Source organism: Schistocerca serialis, unplaced genomic scaffold, assembly GCF_023864345.2.
Source record: "Schistocerca serialis cubense isolate TAMUIC-IGC-003099 unplaced genomic scaffold, iqSchSeri2.2 HiC_scaffold_849, whole genome shotgun sequence".
NCBI lineage: Eukaryota > Metazoa > Arthropoda > Insecta > Orthoptera > Acrididae > Schistocerca > Schistocerca serialis.
In genome coordinates this window covers 15,751,016-15,767,291 of record NW_026048462.1, presented here as the reverse complement: position 1 = coordinate 15,767,291, position 16,276 = coordinate 15,751,016, and the positions used below count along the sequence as shown (strand labels likewise).

The 16,276-nt window shown below is 38.0% G+C and overlaps 1 protein-coding gene across 1 annotated transcript in view; it reads right to left on the bottom strand.

Moving 5' to 3' along the window:
- Positions 1-7,841: 7,841 nt before the first annotated feature.
- Positions 7,842-16,276, bottom strand: part of LOC126452320 (pro-resilin-like) — a 45,143-nt gene continuing 36,708 nt past the window's right edge. The window contains exon 4 of the mRNA XM_050091063.1: positions 7,842-7,887. Within this exon, the coding sequence (XP_049947020.1) occupies positions 7,842-7,887 (46 nt within the window). The remainder of the gene's footprint in view (positions 7,888-16,276) is intronic.

The following is a 16,276-nucleotide window of genomic DNA, read 5'->3' as shown; positions in this document are numbered from 1 at the left end:
GCTGTATATGTGGAATACGTACCTATTAGACGTGATGTTTCCATCGCTAACTTTCAAATTGTACTCTATATTTCACTGATTAGATCCCCCCTATTTACTTCCTCAATGTGTATGCATTGATTCCAGTCTTACTGCTCACTGCATTGGCTGTCTCATGTTGCAGGATTATTTACACATACATGAGAAGACATTACTGGATGTAGCCAAGCATTATAGACATATTGAATGTCTTCGGAGTGAAACATTATTGAGGCCTGATGAAAGAAATTTGACTTCTACTGCAATAGCACATTGAAACAACTGAATAGTGACAGATGAAAATTTCTTTTGCACTCTGGGTATCAGTCTGTTTCCTTCATAACCCAAATCTCCACAGTAGTGTACCCTGTATATTAGCCTTCTTTGCTTGCGGGTCTACTATATTTCTGTGGGATATCTGACATTGCGGTGCATTTGGACTGAAAGGCCAATATTACATCAGGCATAAATATTTATAAAAGTGTGGTGTCTGTTCCTTTGGATGTCTATTTATTAATTAATTAATTAATTTATTTATTTATTTAGCATCCAATAGATCACACACGTGATATAGGATTTGTCATTTGATTACACGTAACTCATAACAACACATACACAAAATAAATGGACGAACATATACAAACAGCCAAACAAATTACATACACATAGTACATAAGTAGTGTACAAGAACTTATTACACAAAAACAAAAGTACGTGCTCATGATAAACAATTACAGACCATGAACTACGCCTTGTACACAAAACGTATTACAGATACTTAACAGATTTTTCATAAGTACCATAATTATGAAGTTGAAAACACAATTAAATTAGTTTAAATTTTTTAAAAAGTAAGTACTGGTTTCAATCCACAGTCTGAGACAGGTCTTTGCTTACTCTAGTAGCATTTTTCCATCAAGTATTTTTTTTACTTAATGCTTGAAATTATTTTTACCTTTCAATTCTTTAATTGCCTAACATGTTTCTGACTTCTAGTTTTTGCTACATAGGGAATGTGGAAGTCTTAACAATGCCTTGTATTGTGATCATGGTAGCTTGAGTGGATTTGGAGATCGCAGTTATTTTTACTGACCATTTCCAGGCATTTAAAGATATATATCAATGGTATTGTCAGTATCTTCAGTTGTCTGAATAAGGGTCTACAGTGAGTTTGTGGTGGGCTGTGTGCCATGATACGAATAGCTCTTTTTCGCATAATAAAAATGTCATTTAGTCTTGACCTGGTTTTCTCCCCAAAAGCTTGTGCCACAGCTAGCAACTGATCGGAAATAACTAAAGTACACCGCTCTAATATATTCCTTGCTACATACCTTGGATATTATTCTTAAGGCAAAACATCCTGAGCTAAGTTCCTGAGTAATATAAAAACTGTATTCATTCCAGTTAAAATCTTCGTCAATTCGCATTCCCAGAAACTTCGTGGTGCACATTTTTTCTATTTCTTTGCTATCCAGCGTAAGGCACATATTTTCCCCTTGTCACTTTCTCCCTTACTGTATAAAGTTCGTTTTCTTTCTATTTAATGTCATCTTATTTTAATATAACCATGACTGTATGTATGAGCATTTTTTCTGCTGTAGTACACAGTGATTCTTTTTTATCACTAATTATGATACTCGTGTCATCTGCAAATAGTAGAATTTTGGCTGAACTGTCTGGAGCCTGCATATCATTGATATAAACTAGAAATAACAATGGGCCCAGAATGCTGCCCTGAGAAACAACTATTTAAATTTGTTTTGGTTCAGATATGGGTTTAAAATTGTGAAGATTCTTGGATGACCTCAGCTCAACAACTTGTGACCTGTTTTGCAGATAGGATTCAAACCAATTTTTAACGGTACCCCTGATGCATATTGCTTCAAGTTTCCCTAGTAATATTACATTGTTCACAGTATTGAAGGCTTTGGCTAAATCTAGATTAATTCCAACAACCTGTTTATTTGACTCAAAATTTCTTACTATTTCTGTGCAATATGGCTGTTTCTGTACTGTGCCATGTTGACTGTTATTTATTAGTTTGTTTTTCTAGATATTTTGTAACCCTGGTTTTCATAAATTCCTCAAGTATTTTGAAGAAGTATGGGAGGAGAGATATAGGTTGGTAATTTTTATTTTATGTCTGTCACCATTTTTGTATAGAGGTATCACTTCAGAGACTTTTAGTTTATCCGGAAATATCTCTTCACTAAGGGACAAGTTTGCTATGTGCACTATAGGTTTGACAACACATGGAGCAATTTTCTTAATTATTGATACAGGTAAATCATCCAAACCAGCGGACAATTTGGATTTCAAGCATTTAATGACTTTTAGAACTTAATGCTCATCTGATGGGATTGCCATCATGCTGGTATTTACCATTGGAGACATCACTGTTAATTGTTGCTTAAAGTAAGGGGAATATTAACAAAATAATTGTTTACATTATTTGCCATGGCATTTTTTCTATGGGAATATTTTCATTATTTTTAAGATGGATTTCCTGTTCTTTAGTTTGACTCAAATTTTTTTCTTTTTTCTTTTTTACCACATCATTCTGGACTACTAGCCTGCCTTATTAATCTATCATTACTTAATAATTTTGCTTTTGATATTACTTTGCGGTAAGTCTGTTTGTATGTTCTCACATACTCAACAAACTGCTGATCATGACATGTTTTTAACTTTAAACTTAGTAATTTCGTGGTTTCACTTGACGTTTTAATTCCGGGTGTACTCCAGGTCCCTTTGGATCCAGATGATCTGTAACTCAAAAGCTTTTTTGGGAAGCACATTTCAAAGTATGCCATAAAGTGGAAGCAAATGTATTGTAAGCATCATTTGTGTTTGTTTGTGCCAAGACCTCTGGCCAAACTGCACCTTTAACATTATTTTTGAACTGATTACAATTTTCAGTAGAGAAAAATCGTTTGTACTCCTTTTTATTTTCCCCTCCTTTGGAGTTGCAGTGAGATTAAAGGTTAGTGAATTATGATCTGATAATCCTATATTCACATTAGTAACTGCAACTTCATGTGTGACCATATTTGAGAAGATGTTATTTATTAGGCTTTCACTGGAATCTGTTGTTCTAGTGGGAGCTGATACGTGGGGAAACAAGTTGAAGCTTTTAGTAGTCTAAAAACTTGTATTTTACTGAACTCTGGACCAATAGATTAATATTAAAGTCACCACAAAGAATTATGGCAGAGTTCTCATTTGAGAAAAATGTCGAGCATTTCTTCCAAATTCTTAAGAGAGACTTCAGTATCTCCAGATGGTGATCTGCAAATTGCTGCAACAATTACTTTCTTTTCTATGATTAATGGTTTAGCCTCATATCTTAACTTAAATTTAAGCTTGGGATTTAGATAAATGCATACACCACCACCTTTGACATTTTGCCTATAGTACTGACTGGCAAGTTTATAATATGTGTGACCAAAAGGACTTAAACTATATCTGTACATTGTATAAGGCTCAGTCACAACTTCTGTGCATGTCTATGACAGGTGGTGTGGGCAGCCTATCAAGTTAGGCTGTGGTCTCCTGATCTCACATTTTGTGCTCGCTTACTCAGTTGTGCAGGACTCTGACACTTGTCTCACTCCTTTGTCAACACAGCTTCCCTTTCATGTTGTTTGTCTCCTAACACTGTAGTCAATTGTCATGTAGTGTAACTATTTAATACAATGACGTATTATATTCTGTACCTTATCTTCTATACTTCTTCTCAAACTCTGTTTACTTTAAAATTCAAAATTGATGCCTTTGATGCATCACATTTTTATAAATAACTTACTATGTCACTTTTGACTTAACAAATTATTTATCCCCTTCATCATCACACTCGTGAACTACACTAAAAGATCACCTTCATTCAGTATAAAAGAGACACTCACAATAATTTTGAAGGTTCCTCTTGTGTGTCTCACAACACACATCAGTTGTTGAAATAACTCCTTTGGCAGCCTATTGCTTTATAGGACCGTGTGGTGTCCCCACAGAATACTTATTTTCACACATGTAGTTTGGCACCCAAAGCTGCTGCGATAGCTGTACAGTGCTGAAGGTGCATATTGTCCCCTGATGTAAGTCACCACACACAAAATAGAAATAACACTAATGAACAATATCTGTACGTTTATGTTTGACATGTTGTTTTCTATTGCTCTTTTCATAATGTGTCCACAACACTTCTTTCAAAATGGCATTCATTGATAAGAAGTCATTGATATGTGCATCTCTCATCTGGAGTGGTACATACAAGCACAGTCTGTGAACATGGTGCCCAGTGAACACAGTCCAAAGTTTTTTAAATTTTTTTCCTATATGCCATGAATGTGGATTTCTTTTTGTAACTATGGCTTCTGAGATTGGTTATAGCCTCAGTACATCATTGTCCACGATAAAATACGCAAATTTACCCTCAATTGCAGCCATAATTTAAGAGCATGTCACTAAAGTGAACATAAAGTACTTGAAAGATGTTTTCCTCTCTGTGTGTACAATAGTATCCAGTGCAGAACAGTGGCGGCTACGGTCACCAGAGGCTGGACCCAGTACTGCAGGTGCAGTGAAGTCACCTGGTGAGTAAGAGTAAGAGCCCACTGTGGCAGGCTTAAATTCCTGCTCTGCAGGATTATTTACACATACATGAGAAGACATTACTGGATGTAGTCAAGCATTATAGACACATTGAATGTCTTCGGAGTGAAACATTATTGAGGCCCTCAATTGCAGCCATAATTTAAGAGCATGTCACTAAAGTGAACATAAAGTACTTGAAAGATGTTTTCCTCTCTGTGTGTACAATAGTATCCAGTGCAGAACAGCGGCGGCTACGGTCACCAGAGGCTGGACCCAGTACTGCAGGTGCAGCGAAGTCACCTGGTGAGTAAGAGTAAGAGCCCACTGTGGCAGGCTTACATTCCTGCTCTGTACACTAGAGAATCAAATGTATCTGGACACCTATTAGTGGACATTAAGATTTTGTGTTCTCCTTTGAGGACATGAACTCTTCTGGGGACACTTTCACATTTCGAAATCTCTGTGGGTGGATGCCAGCCCATTCTTCCTTGATAGCTGATACCAGACAAGGTAGAAATATTGGACACAGGGTATGGAGTGAAAATGCCATTTATAACTAATCCCTAAGACGATCCATTGCTTTCAGGTTGGAACATCGGCAGGCAAGCCTTCTTCAGGAATGCCACTGGTTATAAGCCTTTGCCTAACAATGCTGATCCATGAGAGGTACAAGTGTTGAGCTGATCAAATCGGTCGTTGTCTGTGAACTGTTCCTCTCCTGTGTATAGTACACAATACTGTCAAATATGTACTTACCCTTCTGCATCTATCATATCCTGAAGTACAATAAGGGGAGAACAAGTTAAAGAGGAGAAATTGCATATTGTTACACTGCCTGCTCTGCACTGCATTGTTGGCAGTAGAGGTAATGGCAGATAATGTTCACTTAGTAGTCACCACATCCAAATTCTTCCGTCAGACACCCACTGAGTATAGCAGTGTTTGTCACTCCAAATCTCGTTTCCACTCATCCACTCACCAGCAGTCATAGGTTTTTATGCTACAGTCAGTGTGACTTTATGTTGAACAGAAATATGTTGTTTCCAGAAGCTGCTCAGCCATTGTAACCAGTTTTTCTAACTCCCTGTACACAGCCATTTCCTTAGCGGGCTCCTAGCTGCACTTCAAAACTGAAGAGTAACTGCAGCAGCTAACTGCAAGCTGGTTTTTACTATTTCCTACCACAATGATAGAAGCACTTGTCCATCAGCATACTGTGTGTGCCTGGACTTCATGTAGCATTGGTTGTTCCTTAACATTTTCACTTAACTGTCACATCGCTGACAGCTGACTTGGGCAAGTTTGGAAGGGCTGAAATGCATCCCTGTGTTAATTATTCCGGTGTAATGCAAAGAAAAGTCCATGTTCAGTGTACTCAGATCCCTGACTGATGAATTCTGCTTACAAAACAGTATTACCTGCCACTTCTTATAATATACATGATGGCAGTATCTGTTCCTGTAAGAACAATTACCCTGGATGACCATGCAGCTTTGCTAGAAATGAAATGATAATTAAATGGATGGAGCATCTGCCATGTGAGCGGAAGATCCCGGGTTCGAGTCCCGGTCGGGTCACACATTTTCAACATTTCCCCAATGAAGTACATCACCGCCTGTTTGCAGCTAGGGTGTCAATTTAATTATCATTTCACTTCCTATAATAGTAGCACCACCTCTCATTGAATTAAAATGCTCAGTTGCCTGTTACATTAGGGTGCCCAGGTATTTTGATTGGATAGCGGGTTTATAGTTCTTATGTATGTGATTTCTGCAACCCCTTAGTCAGTCCACCATACACAATTGAATTAGAATCCAGAAATCACAATATATTTTATTATATTTATGTTTTTGAATATTGAGGACTTTGATTTGGGGCGAGTAGTTACTGACTTACAGAAATACAAAGTTTACCTATACAGCTGTGGAAATATGTGTGCTGAGAATTACAGGGAGGGAAAAGGAAACAGAAAAATGGACAGGGAACAGGCAGGAGTAGGAGACGTAGTGGGGAGGTAGTGGAGATGAGTGACAAATGTAGTGATGGAGTGAGTGACAGATAGGATAAGACAATTACATGCTCCTATCCTAGAGAGGTGAGTGGGGGGAACATTGAGGTGACAGTCTGGTGAGAGGCATTGAGTGGATATCAGGCTACATGGACTACAAGCTGCAATGCCTGTAGCTTGAGACCAGAATACCAGGAGAAGCCAGGGAAGAGGCTTAATCAAACAGTGGGACTCCAATGAATGAATGAATGAATGATGTGAGTAGAAGAAACTGAGGATGATTTGTATTTCAAAACTGAACATTTTTGTACAACCTATTAGGGTAGTAACTTAAATGGAAATATTGGGGTGTGAATCTAGTTTACAAATGGTCATAGCTGATGCGTTCAGCACTACCATAAGTTATTTGATACTAACATTTTCAGGGGCTCCCTTAACCTTTCTGTGGTCAATCAGACATAAAGGTCCTGCCAAAATGTCTGTTTCAGAATCTGCACAACCATAGGAATGTCCCATTTCATTGTGTACTGTGATCTGTTGTTCAGTTTATGTACAATTAGAACCCAGAAGCTGACAGGTGATGCTAGAATGTGTTTTTTTCTTTGTTGGTACAGAAGTGTGTACAGTATGTTTTGTAGAAGGAGCTTCCTATCTTTGGCTTAGTTGTGGATGGCAAAGACAGTGTAGATATTATTTATCTTTGTTACATTATTTGCTAGGTATATACTATTTGACATATATTTTCACTGATAACTCATTCTTGAAGAAACCTGATGTCTGTGCCTTGTAACTAAAATTAATGCATGTCTTTATTAATGAAAATCATATCAAAATCGTGACTGTAGTTGGAAATCTACCACCACAAATGCACAGATACTGTTCTTTTGATGTACTGTTTTTCTTCTTTCTCATGAGATAGTGTACTGGAGACATTTGTTTTCTTTTCCTTATTTTGTCTTGAATGTCTCAATAGTTTCTTGGAATTAATTGTTTACAATTATTTATGGAGCTGTCTTTTGAATTACGGGGAGGGTGGTTATGAAGAATACAGTCAGCAGAAATAAGGTTTCTATGATCTACTTTATAACATATGAAAGCTGATCACCTCTGAAATGAAGGTGCTGGGAGTGTATAGTAGAGTGAAAACAACTGAAGCATGTGGGATGAATGTGTCAATGCTTTTGGAGAGAATGGCTGATAATACAGTATCACTTCCTGTTCACTAGATTTGTCTCTGGTGCCAGTACCTTTGTTCATAAAATACACTCCTGGAAATTGAAATAAGAACACCGTGAATTCATTAACCCAGGAAGGGGAAACTTTATTGACACATTCCTGGTGTCAGATACATCACATGATCACACTGACAGAACCACAGGCACATAGACACTGGCAAAAGAGCATGCACAATGTCGGCACTAGTACAGTGTATATCCACCTTTCGCAGCAATGCAGGCTGCTACTCTCCCATGGAGACGTTTGTAGAGATGCTGGATGTAGTCCTGTGGAACGGCTTGCCATGCCATTTCCACCTGGCGCCTCTGTTGGACCCGCGTTCGTGCTGGACGTGCAGACCGCGTGAGACGACGCTTCATCCAGTCCCAAACATGCTCAATGGGGGACAGATACGGAGATCTTGCTGGCCAGGGTAGTTGACTTACACCTTCTAGAGCACGTTGGGTGGCACGGGATACATGCGGACGTGCATTGTCCTGTTGGAACAGCAAATTCCCTTGCCGGTCTAGGAATGGTAGAACGATGGGTTCGATGACGGTTTGAATGTACCGTGCACTATTCAGTGTCCCCTCGACGATCAACAGTCGTGTACGGCCAGTGTAGGAGATTGCTCCCCACACCATGATGCCGGGTGTTGGCCCTGTGTGCCTCGGTCGTATGCAGTCCTGATTGTAGCGCTCACCTGCACGGCGCCAAGCACGCATACGACCATCATTGGCACCAAGGCAGAAGCGACTCTCATCGCTGAAGACGACACGTCTCCATTCGTCCCTCCATTCATGCCTGCCGCGACACCACTGGAGGCGGGCTGCACGATGTTGGGGCATGAGCGGAAGACGGCTTAACGGTGTGCGGGACCGTAGCCCAGCTTCATGGAGACGGTTGCGAATGGTCCTCTCTGATATCCCAGGAGCAACAGTGTCCCTAATTTGCTGGGAAGTGGCGGTGCGGTCCCCTACGGCACTGCATAGGATCCTACGGTCTTGGCGCGCATCCGTGCGTCGCTGCGGTCCGGTCCCAGGTCGACGGGCACGTGCATCTTCCGCCGACCACTGGCGACAACATCAATGTACTGTGGAGATCTCATGCCCCACGTGTTGAGCAATTCGGCGGTACGTCCACCCGGCCTCCCGCATGCCCACTATACGCCCTCGTTCAAAGTCCGTCAACTGCACATACGGCTCACGTCCACACTGTCGCGGCATGCTACCAGTGTTAAAGACTGCGATGGAGCTCCGTATGCCACGGCAAACTGGCTGACACTGACGGCGGCGGTGCACAAATGCTGCGCAGCTAGCGACATTCGACGGCCAACACCGCGTTTCCTGGAGTGTCCGCTGTGCCGTGCGTGTGATCATTGCTTGTACAGCCCTCTCGCAGTGTCCGGAGCAAGTATGGTGGGTCTGACACATCGGTGTCAATGTGTTCTTTTTTCCATTTCCAGGAGTGTATTTCAGTCGTGTGAAGTTAGCACCCCTTTTTCGAGAAATATACATTTTTTTCAGAGTTCTTGATAGATATGGCATAGTTCTAGAGTTCTCTGTACAAAATTTCAATAGTTCTGCAGAATTTAGCGAAGAAAACAACAATATTCGAAAAAATTTTCGTATCGAAAACGTTCTTTGGCAATTTCCGCAAAATGTAAATAAGTACAAGAGTTCTGAGCACAGTTCTGAATAGAGCTCCAAGAGTTCTTTCGAAAATCCAAGTAACATTTTTTTGTGCAGCTAATAGTTTACGAGATAATTGCATTTTAATGAGAAAATCTTTTTACTTACTGTGAAGTTGGCACCCTTTTTTTCAGAAAGATATATTTTTTTCAGAGTTCTTGATATATATGGCATAGTTCTAGAGTTCTTTGTACAAAATTTCAATAGTTCTGCAGAATTAGCGAAGAAAACAACAAAATTCGAAAAAATTTTCGTATCGAAAACATTTTTTGTCAATTTTCGTAAAAATTAAACTTGTACAACAGTTCTGAGGACAGTTGTGAACAGAACCCCAAGAGCTCTATCGAAAGTCCCAACAACATTTTTCTATGGCGATAATGGTTTGAGATAAATTGATTTAATATGGGACACACTTTCTTTACGGAAAATATAAATATATTCGTACAACAGTTCTGATGACAGTTCTGGACACCACGTGAAGAGTTCTATCGACAATCCTAGTGAAATTTTTTTGTGCAGGTAATAGTTTAAGAGGTAATTGCAACTTAATTAAGAATTCCATAAGAGCTCCTACTGTGAAGCTGCACCCTTTTTTTTCAGAAATGTATACTTTTTTCAGATTTCTTGATAGATATGCCATAGTTCTAGAGTTCTTTGTACAAAATTTCAATAGTTCTGCAGAATTTAGCGACGAAAACAATATTCGAAAAAATTTTCGTATCGAAAACATTCTTCGTCAATTTTCGCAAATTGTAAATAAGTACAACAGTTCTGAGCACAGTTCTGAACAGAACTCTAAGAGTTCTATCGAAAAGCCAAGTAACATTTTTTTGTGCAGCTAATAGTTTACGAGATAATTGCATTTTAATGAGAAAATCTTTTCACTTACTGTGAAGTTGGCACCCTTTTTTTTAGAAATATATATTTTTTTCAGAGTTCTTGATAGATATGGCATAGTTCTAGAGTTCTTTGTACAAAATTTCAATAGTTCTGCAGAATTTAACGAAGAAAACAACAATACTCGAAAAAAATTTCGTATAGCAAACATTCGTTATTAATTTTCGCAAAAAGTAAATTCGGACAACAGTTCTGAGGGCAGTTCTGAACAGAACCCCAATAGTTCTATAGAATATCCTAATTACAATTTTTTGTGCAGCTAACACGTTACGATATAATTGCAATTTAATTAGGGAACCTCTTCACTTACTGTGAAGTTGGAATCCTTTTCTTCAGAAATATATATATATTTTCAGAGTTCTTGATAGAAATGTCATAGTTCTAGAGTTATTTGTACAAAATTTGAATAGTCCTGCATAATGTAGCGAAAAAAACAACAATACTCGAAAAATTTTTCGTATCGAATACATTCTTTGTCAATTTTCGCAAAAAGTAAATTCGTACAACAGTTCTGAACAGAACACCAAGAGCTCTATCGAAAATCCTAATAACATCTTTTTGTGGCGATGATAGTTTATACGGTAACTGCTTTGATGTTAGACCCACTTTCTCCACAGAAAAAGTAAATTCGTTCAACAGTTTTGATGAACAGTTCTGGTTAACACGTCAAGACTTCTATCTATAATCATAATAACATTTTTTGTGGTTGTAATAGTTTGTATGGTAATTGATTAATTGTGGGGCACTCTTACTCAAAAAAAAAAAAAATTATGTCTGTTCGTATGCTCTGATGCCAGCTCTGGATGCCATTGTAAGAGTTCTATCGAGAAAACTAGTAACATATTCTGTGCAGGTAACTGTTTACGTAGTAACTGCCATTATTAAGGAATGCTTATGAGCATTTCCCGTGAAGTTTGAACCCCTTTTACGATAAATATAAATTTTTTTCACAGTTCTTGATATATATGCAATAGTTCTAGATTTCCCTGCTCAAAACACGAATAGTTCTACAGAATTTCGGGAAGAAAACAATAACACGGCAAAATTTTGGTATGGTAAAAAATTATTTGTCAGTTTGGAAAAAATAAATTTGTATAACAGTTCTGTTGGCAGTTCTGGATAGCACCGGAAGAGTTGCAATGAAAATAAGAACATTTTTGTGGCGATAATAGTTTATACAATAATTGTTTTAATCTGATACTCACTTTATCTAATATAGCAAAATTCGTAGAATAGTTCTGATGACAGTTCTGAATATCACCCACAGAGTTCTACCAAAAACTATAATAACATTATTTGTGACGATGACATTATATGAGATAATTAATGTGGGACTCACTTTTGTCATGTAAAAGTAATAAATTCGTACAAAAGATCTGACGGCATTTCTTAATACGACCCTAGGAGTTCTACCGACAACTGTAATAACATTTTTTGTGGGCATAACAGTTAATGAGATAATAGCATTTTCGAGAGACCCACTTGGTCTACATTATAATAAATTGGCACAACCCTTTTGCTACCAGTTCTGGATAGCACCGAAAGAGTTCTTTTAAAAATCCTCATAACATTTTTATTGTGCCAGTAGATTATGAAATAGATTGTGTGTTCACTCTGCAGTGGGTGTGCGCCGATGTGAAACTTACTGGCAGATAAAAACCGTGTGCCGGACCGGGTCTCTAACCCGAGGCTGTGACCAAAGAATATCGTCACAATATCCTTTCGTCCAGGAGTGCTTCTTCTGCAATTTTCGTAGGACAACTTCTACGAAATTGGGAACGCAGGAGATGAAGTACTGCTGGAAGTACAGCTATGAGTACGATCGTAAATTCTCACTTTTTATTTTGGAAAACCGAAAATCGAAAACCGGATGTATATTCTACTAAATACAAAAAGTCTAAATGTCCAGCACTATACAAATGCCAGTACACCTTCTTAAGACTGACTGTAGTAACTGTAGGTGGAAGCGTGGGATGTGCACGGTTAGATGATTCAAGGAGAGAAGGCTCGTCAGTGCAAAACAAACAGATGGCTGAGAGAGCAGATACATTCACACGCGCCACTAACCAGATGGTGTCACACCTGTCGAGAATCGCACCAGAGGTACAATGAGCTGTGGTGGAGTGCTGTTGGCGTGGTTACTATGCAACTTACTTGATGGGCATCAATACACCGTTATATTAATGTACCATACTTGAGAAACAATGTCATTCACACACTCCGAGTTCCTTATCACTCAGTACTAGACTAAATTACCGGCCTGGTGATAAGCAGCCTATGTACCTCACCGACTACACATCTTCGTGTTATAAGAAAAAAAAGAGAAAAATACCAAGGGACACAAAATATGAATCCGGATAAACCGGAAATCCGGATTATTGAGGACCAAATAAACGAGGTTCTTATTTACAAATTTCGAACTTCTTATTAACTTTAATACTGTATCCCCTCAACATTATAACACCTCTATTAGTCACGTATTGAATTAGGATTTAAACATACTACTTAGTTCGTTTGTACGATATATTCAGTAAATATACTTACATTTCTATACATTGTAAAGGCTTTTAACTCTCGCTGTAGTGTAACTCATCAAACTTCCACACTTCCTTTCTAACTAGAACAAATGTTTGCAACAATATTAACGACATCAATTTCAAATTTATTCGTTACACACAGCACATGTTTTATGTATCCTAGCGGCTGGTGATGTTGCAATATAACTTTCATCCATGAGGGTCCTGGGCATATTTTTAGCTGTTAGTGGGTCCTGAATGTCATGAGAGTTCAAAAAAATTACTGTTTTACGTGATAAAATTCATCTGGTTCTTCCTGATTCTAAAAATATACACTTCATGTGTGCCTTTCATTGTTGTATGTATGATTCAGTATCGACGCTAATGCTCTCTTGATGAGATATGAGCCGATTGCTCGTTTTTATCCACTGTGCCCTTTCGTATTTCATTTCAGCGATTAGTTTATTTGTTTATCAACGTAGTAAGTAGTACAAAGCTAATCCAGAATGTAAACTGCACTTAAATTCTGTTTGAACTGTTTAATAGTCAGTGTCCGCTGTCTGAACGTCAAATATCAGATTAATACACTGCGCCTGGTTGCGTTATTTTATAGGAATTTTATTATTTTAAGTGGGAAGTACTAGATAATGTTGAAGAAATTCGAAGCATATTGTTCGAAGAGCATAATATTATTCGAAATTTACCTGTACCAATAGGTGCAGCCAAAGCAGCATTTGTGATGCTGTAATTACCTCATAGATGACGATATTTGTCTATTGTAGTTTTGTATTCCAATCAGAATTTTGAGAGCATCAAAGCCTCATTTCAGCGTGAGAGAGGGGTAAAATCAATAGATGATATTGAATTGAAAGCCTTCATCAGTCTCTTGTTTTTAATTGTTGTTAACAAAAGTAACAGATAAAGCCTGGAAGATCTGTGTGGAACTGATGGTGATGGCATTGAAAAATTTCACCTCGCAAACGAACATAAAACGTTTCAAATTTATTCTGGAGAGCCTTAGATTTTACAGTCTAGCTATTCGTGATGAAAGGAGACAATTAGACAAGCTAACAGCTATTCGGGAAATATTTACTGTGTTTGTACGCAACTACCACAAATCTTACACCCTTGGAGAAAATGTTACAGTAGGCAAGAAGCTGGAAGGATTCTGTGGAAGGTACAGTTTTCGCCAATATGTATCAATCAAAACAAACGAGTATGGATTCTTAAGTGTGGATTGTTAAGTATTGTACCTGTACAATTTGGAAATATACGCTGTGTTGCAACCAGAAGGATTTACCAACTGAGCAATAAACAATTTGATGTTGTTCTGTTAACCTACATATCAGTCAGGTCGAAATGTGAAAGCGGACAACTGGTTTACTACTACTGGAATGATAATAGAGCTATGAAGGGAGAGTTTTTCTTTTGTTGGCATGATGAAGAAAAACAAGTGTGGAGATTTCTCTAGAGTTTGCTATCAGTAAAAGAAGGGCTGCCCACATTTCCTTTTTTGACTTCCACAAGACTGAACTCTAGTTTCCTCCGTACCTAAAAGGGGAAGTGAGTGATCCAGGCATCACGTTTGCATGAAGATAATTCGATAGATGCTGACATTGTAGATAAACGGAAGCCATCCACCGTAAATTTTAAAATAGCGTTAAGTGTGATATTTTCACAGCGGATAAGCCGAATGCTTTGTACAACGCTGCAAGAAATGTGCGCCGCTGGTCAATGGTTGTATTTTTGTAATGATCAGTACAGTTGGAATCTATGCACAAGTGATTTATTGTGGCAACAGGAAGAATTGTATCAAAAGGAAAGGGTTCCTGAATCAGCTTTGTTATACAATGTTGTTTTCTTCGCTAAATTCTGCATAACTATTGAAATTTTGTACCGAGAACTCTATAACTATGACTTATCTATCAAGAACTCTGAAAAAAATATATATTTCTGAAAAAAAGGGTGCCAGCTTCACAGTAGGAGCTCTTATGGGGTTCTTAATTAAGTTGCGATTACCTCTTAAACTATTACCTGCACTAAAAAATTCTACTAGGAATTTCGATAGAACTCTTCACGTGGTGTCCAGAACTGTCATCAGAACTGTTGTACGAATATATTTATATTTTCTGTAGAGAAAGTGTGTCCCACATTAAATCAATTTATCACAAACTATTATCGCCATAGAAAAATGTTATTAGGATTTTCGATAGAGCTCTTGGGGTTCTGTTCAGAACTGTCCTCAGAACTGTTGTACCAGTTTAATTTTTGCGAAAATTGACAAAAAATGATTTCGATAGAAAAATTTTTTCGAGTATTGTTGTTTTCTTCCCTAAATTCTGCAGAACTATTGAAATTTTGTACAAAGAACTCTAGAACTATGGCATACCTGTCAAGAACTGTGAAAGAAATATACATTTCTGAAGAAAAGGGTGCCAACTTCAAGTAAATGAAAAGATTTTCTCCTTAAATTGCAATTATTTCGTAAACTTTTAGCTGCACAAAAAAATGTTAATAGGGTTTTCGATAGAACTCTTGGAGTTCTGTTCAGAACTGTGCTCAGAACTGTTGTACTTATTTACATTTTGCGGAAATTGCCAACGAACGTTTTCGATACGAAAATTTTTTCGAGTATTGTTGTTTTCTTCGCTAAATTCTGCAGAAGTATTGAAATTTTTACAAAGAACTCTAGAACTATGCCATATCTATCAAGAACTCTAAAAAAAATATATCTTTCTGAAAAAAAGGGTGCCAACTTCACAGTAAGTGAAAAGATTTTCTCATTAAAATGCAATTATCTCGTAAACTATTAGCTGCACAAAAAAACGTTACTTGGATTTTCGAAAGAACTCTTGGAGCTCTGTTCAGAACTGTGCTCAGAACTCTTGTACTTATTTACATTTTGCGGAAATTTCCAAAGAACGTTTTCGATACGAAAATTTTTTCGAATATTGTTGTTTTCTTCGCTAAATTCTGCAGAACTATTGAAATTTTGTACAAAGAACTCTAGAACTATGCCATATCTATCAAGAACTCTGAAAAAAATGTATATTTCTCGAAAAAGGGGTGCTAACTTCACACGACTGTGTATTTCCCATCAAGACTTTCACTACAGTTTGATCCCAGACCAATCTGTTCGTCTTTCTGCCTCACCTCTCCACAGGGAGTCCAGCAGGGAGCTGCCTTGCCCCATCTGCCACCCACACTCGTGGTCATATGTCCCACCTAATGTGGATGATCCATGCACAAGGAGAGAGATGTGCTCAGGTAGCCATGAACATTAGAACATCATTGCAACACAGAAGGCACATGATAATGCTGGGCACGTGAAACAGCTT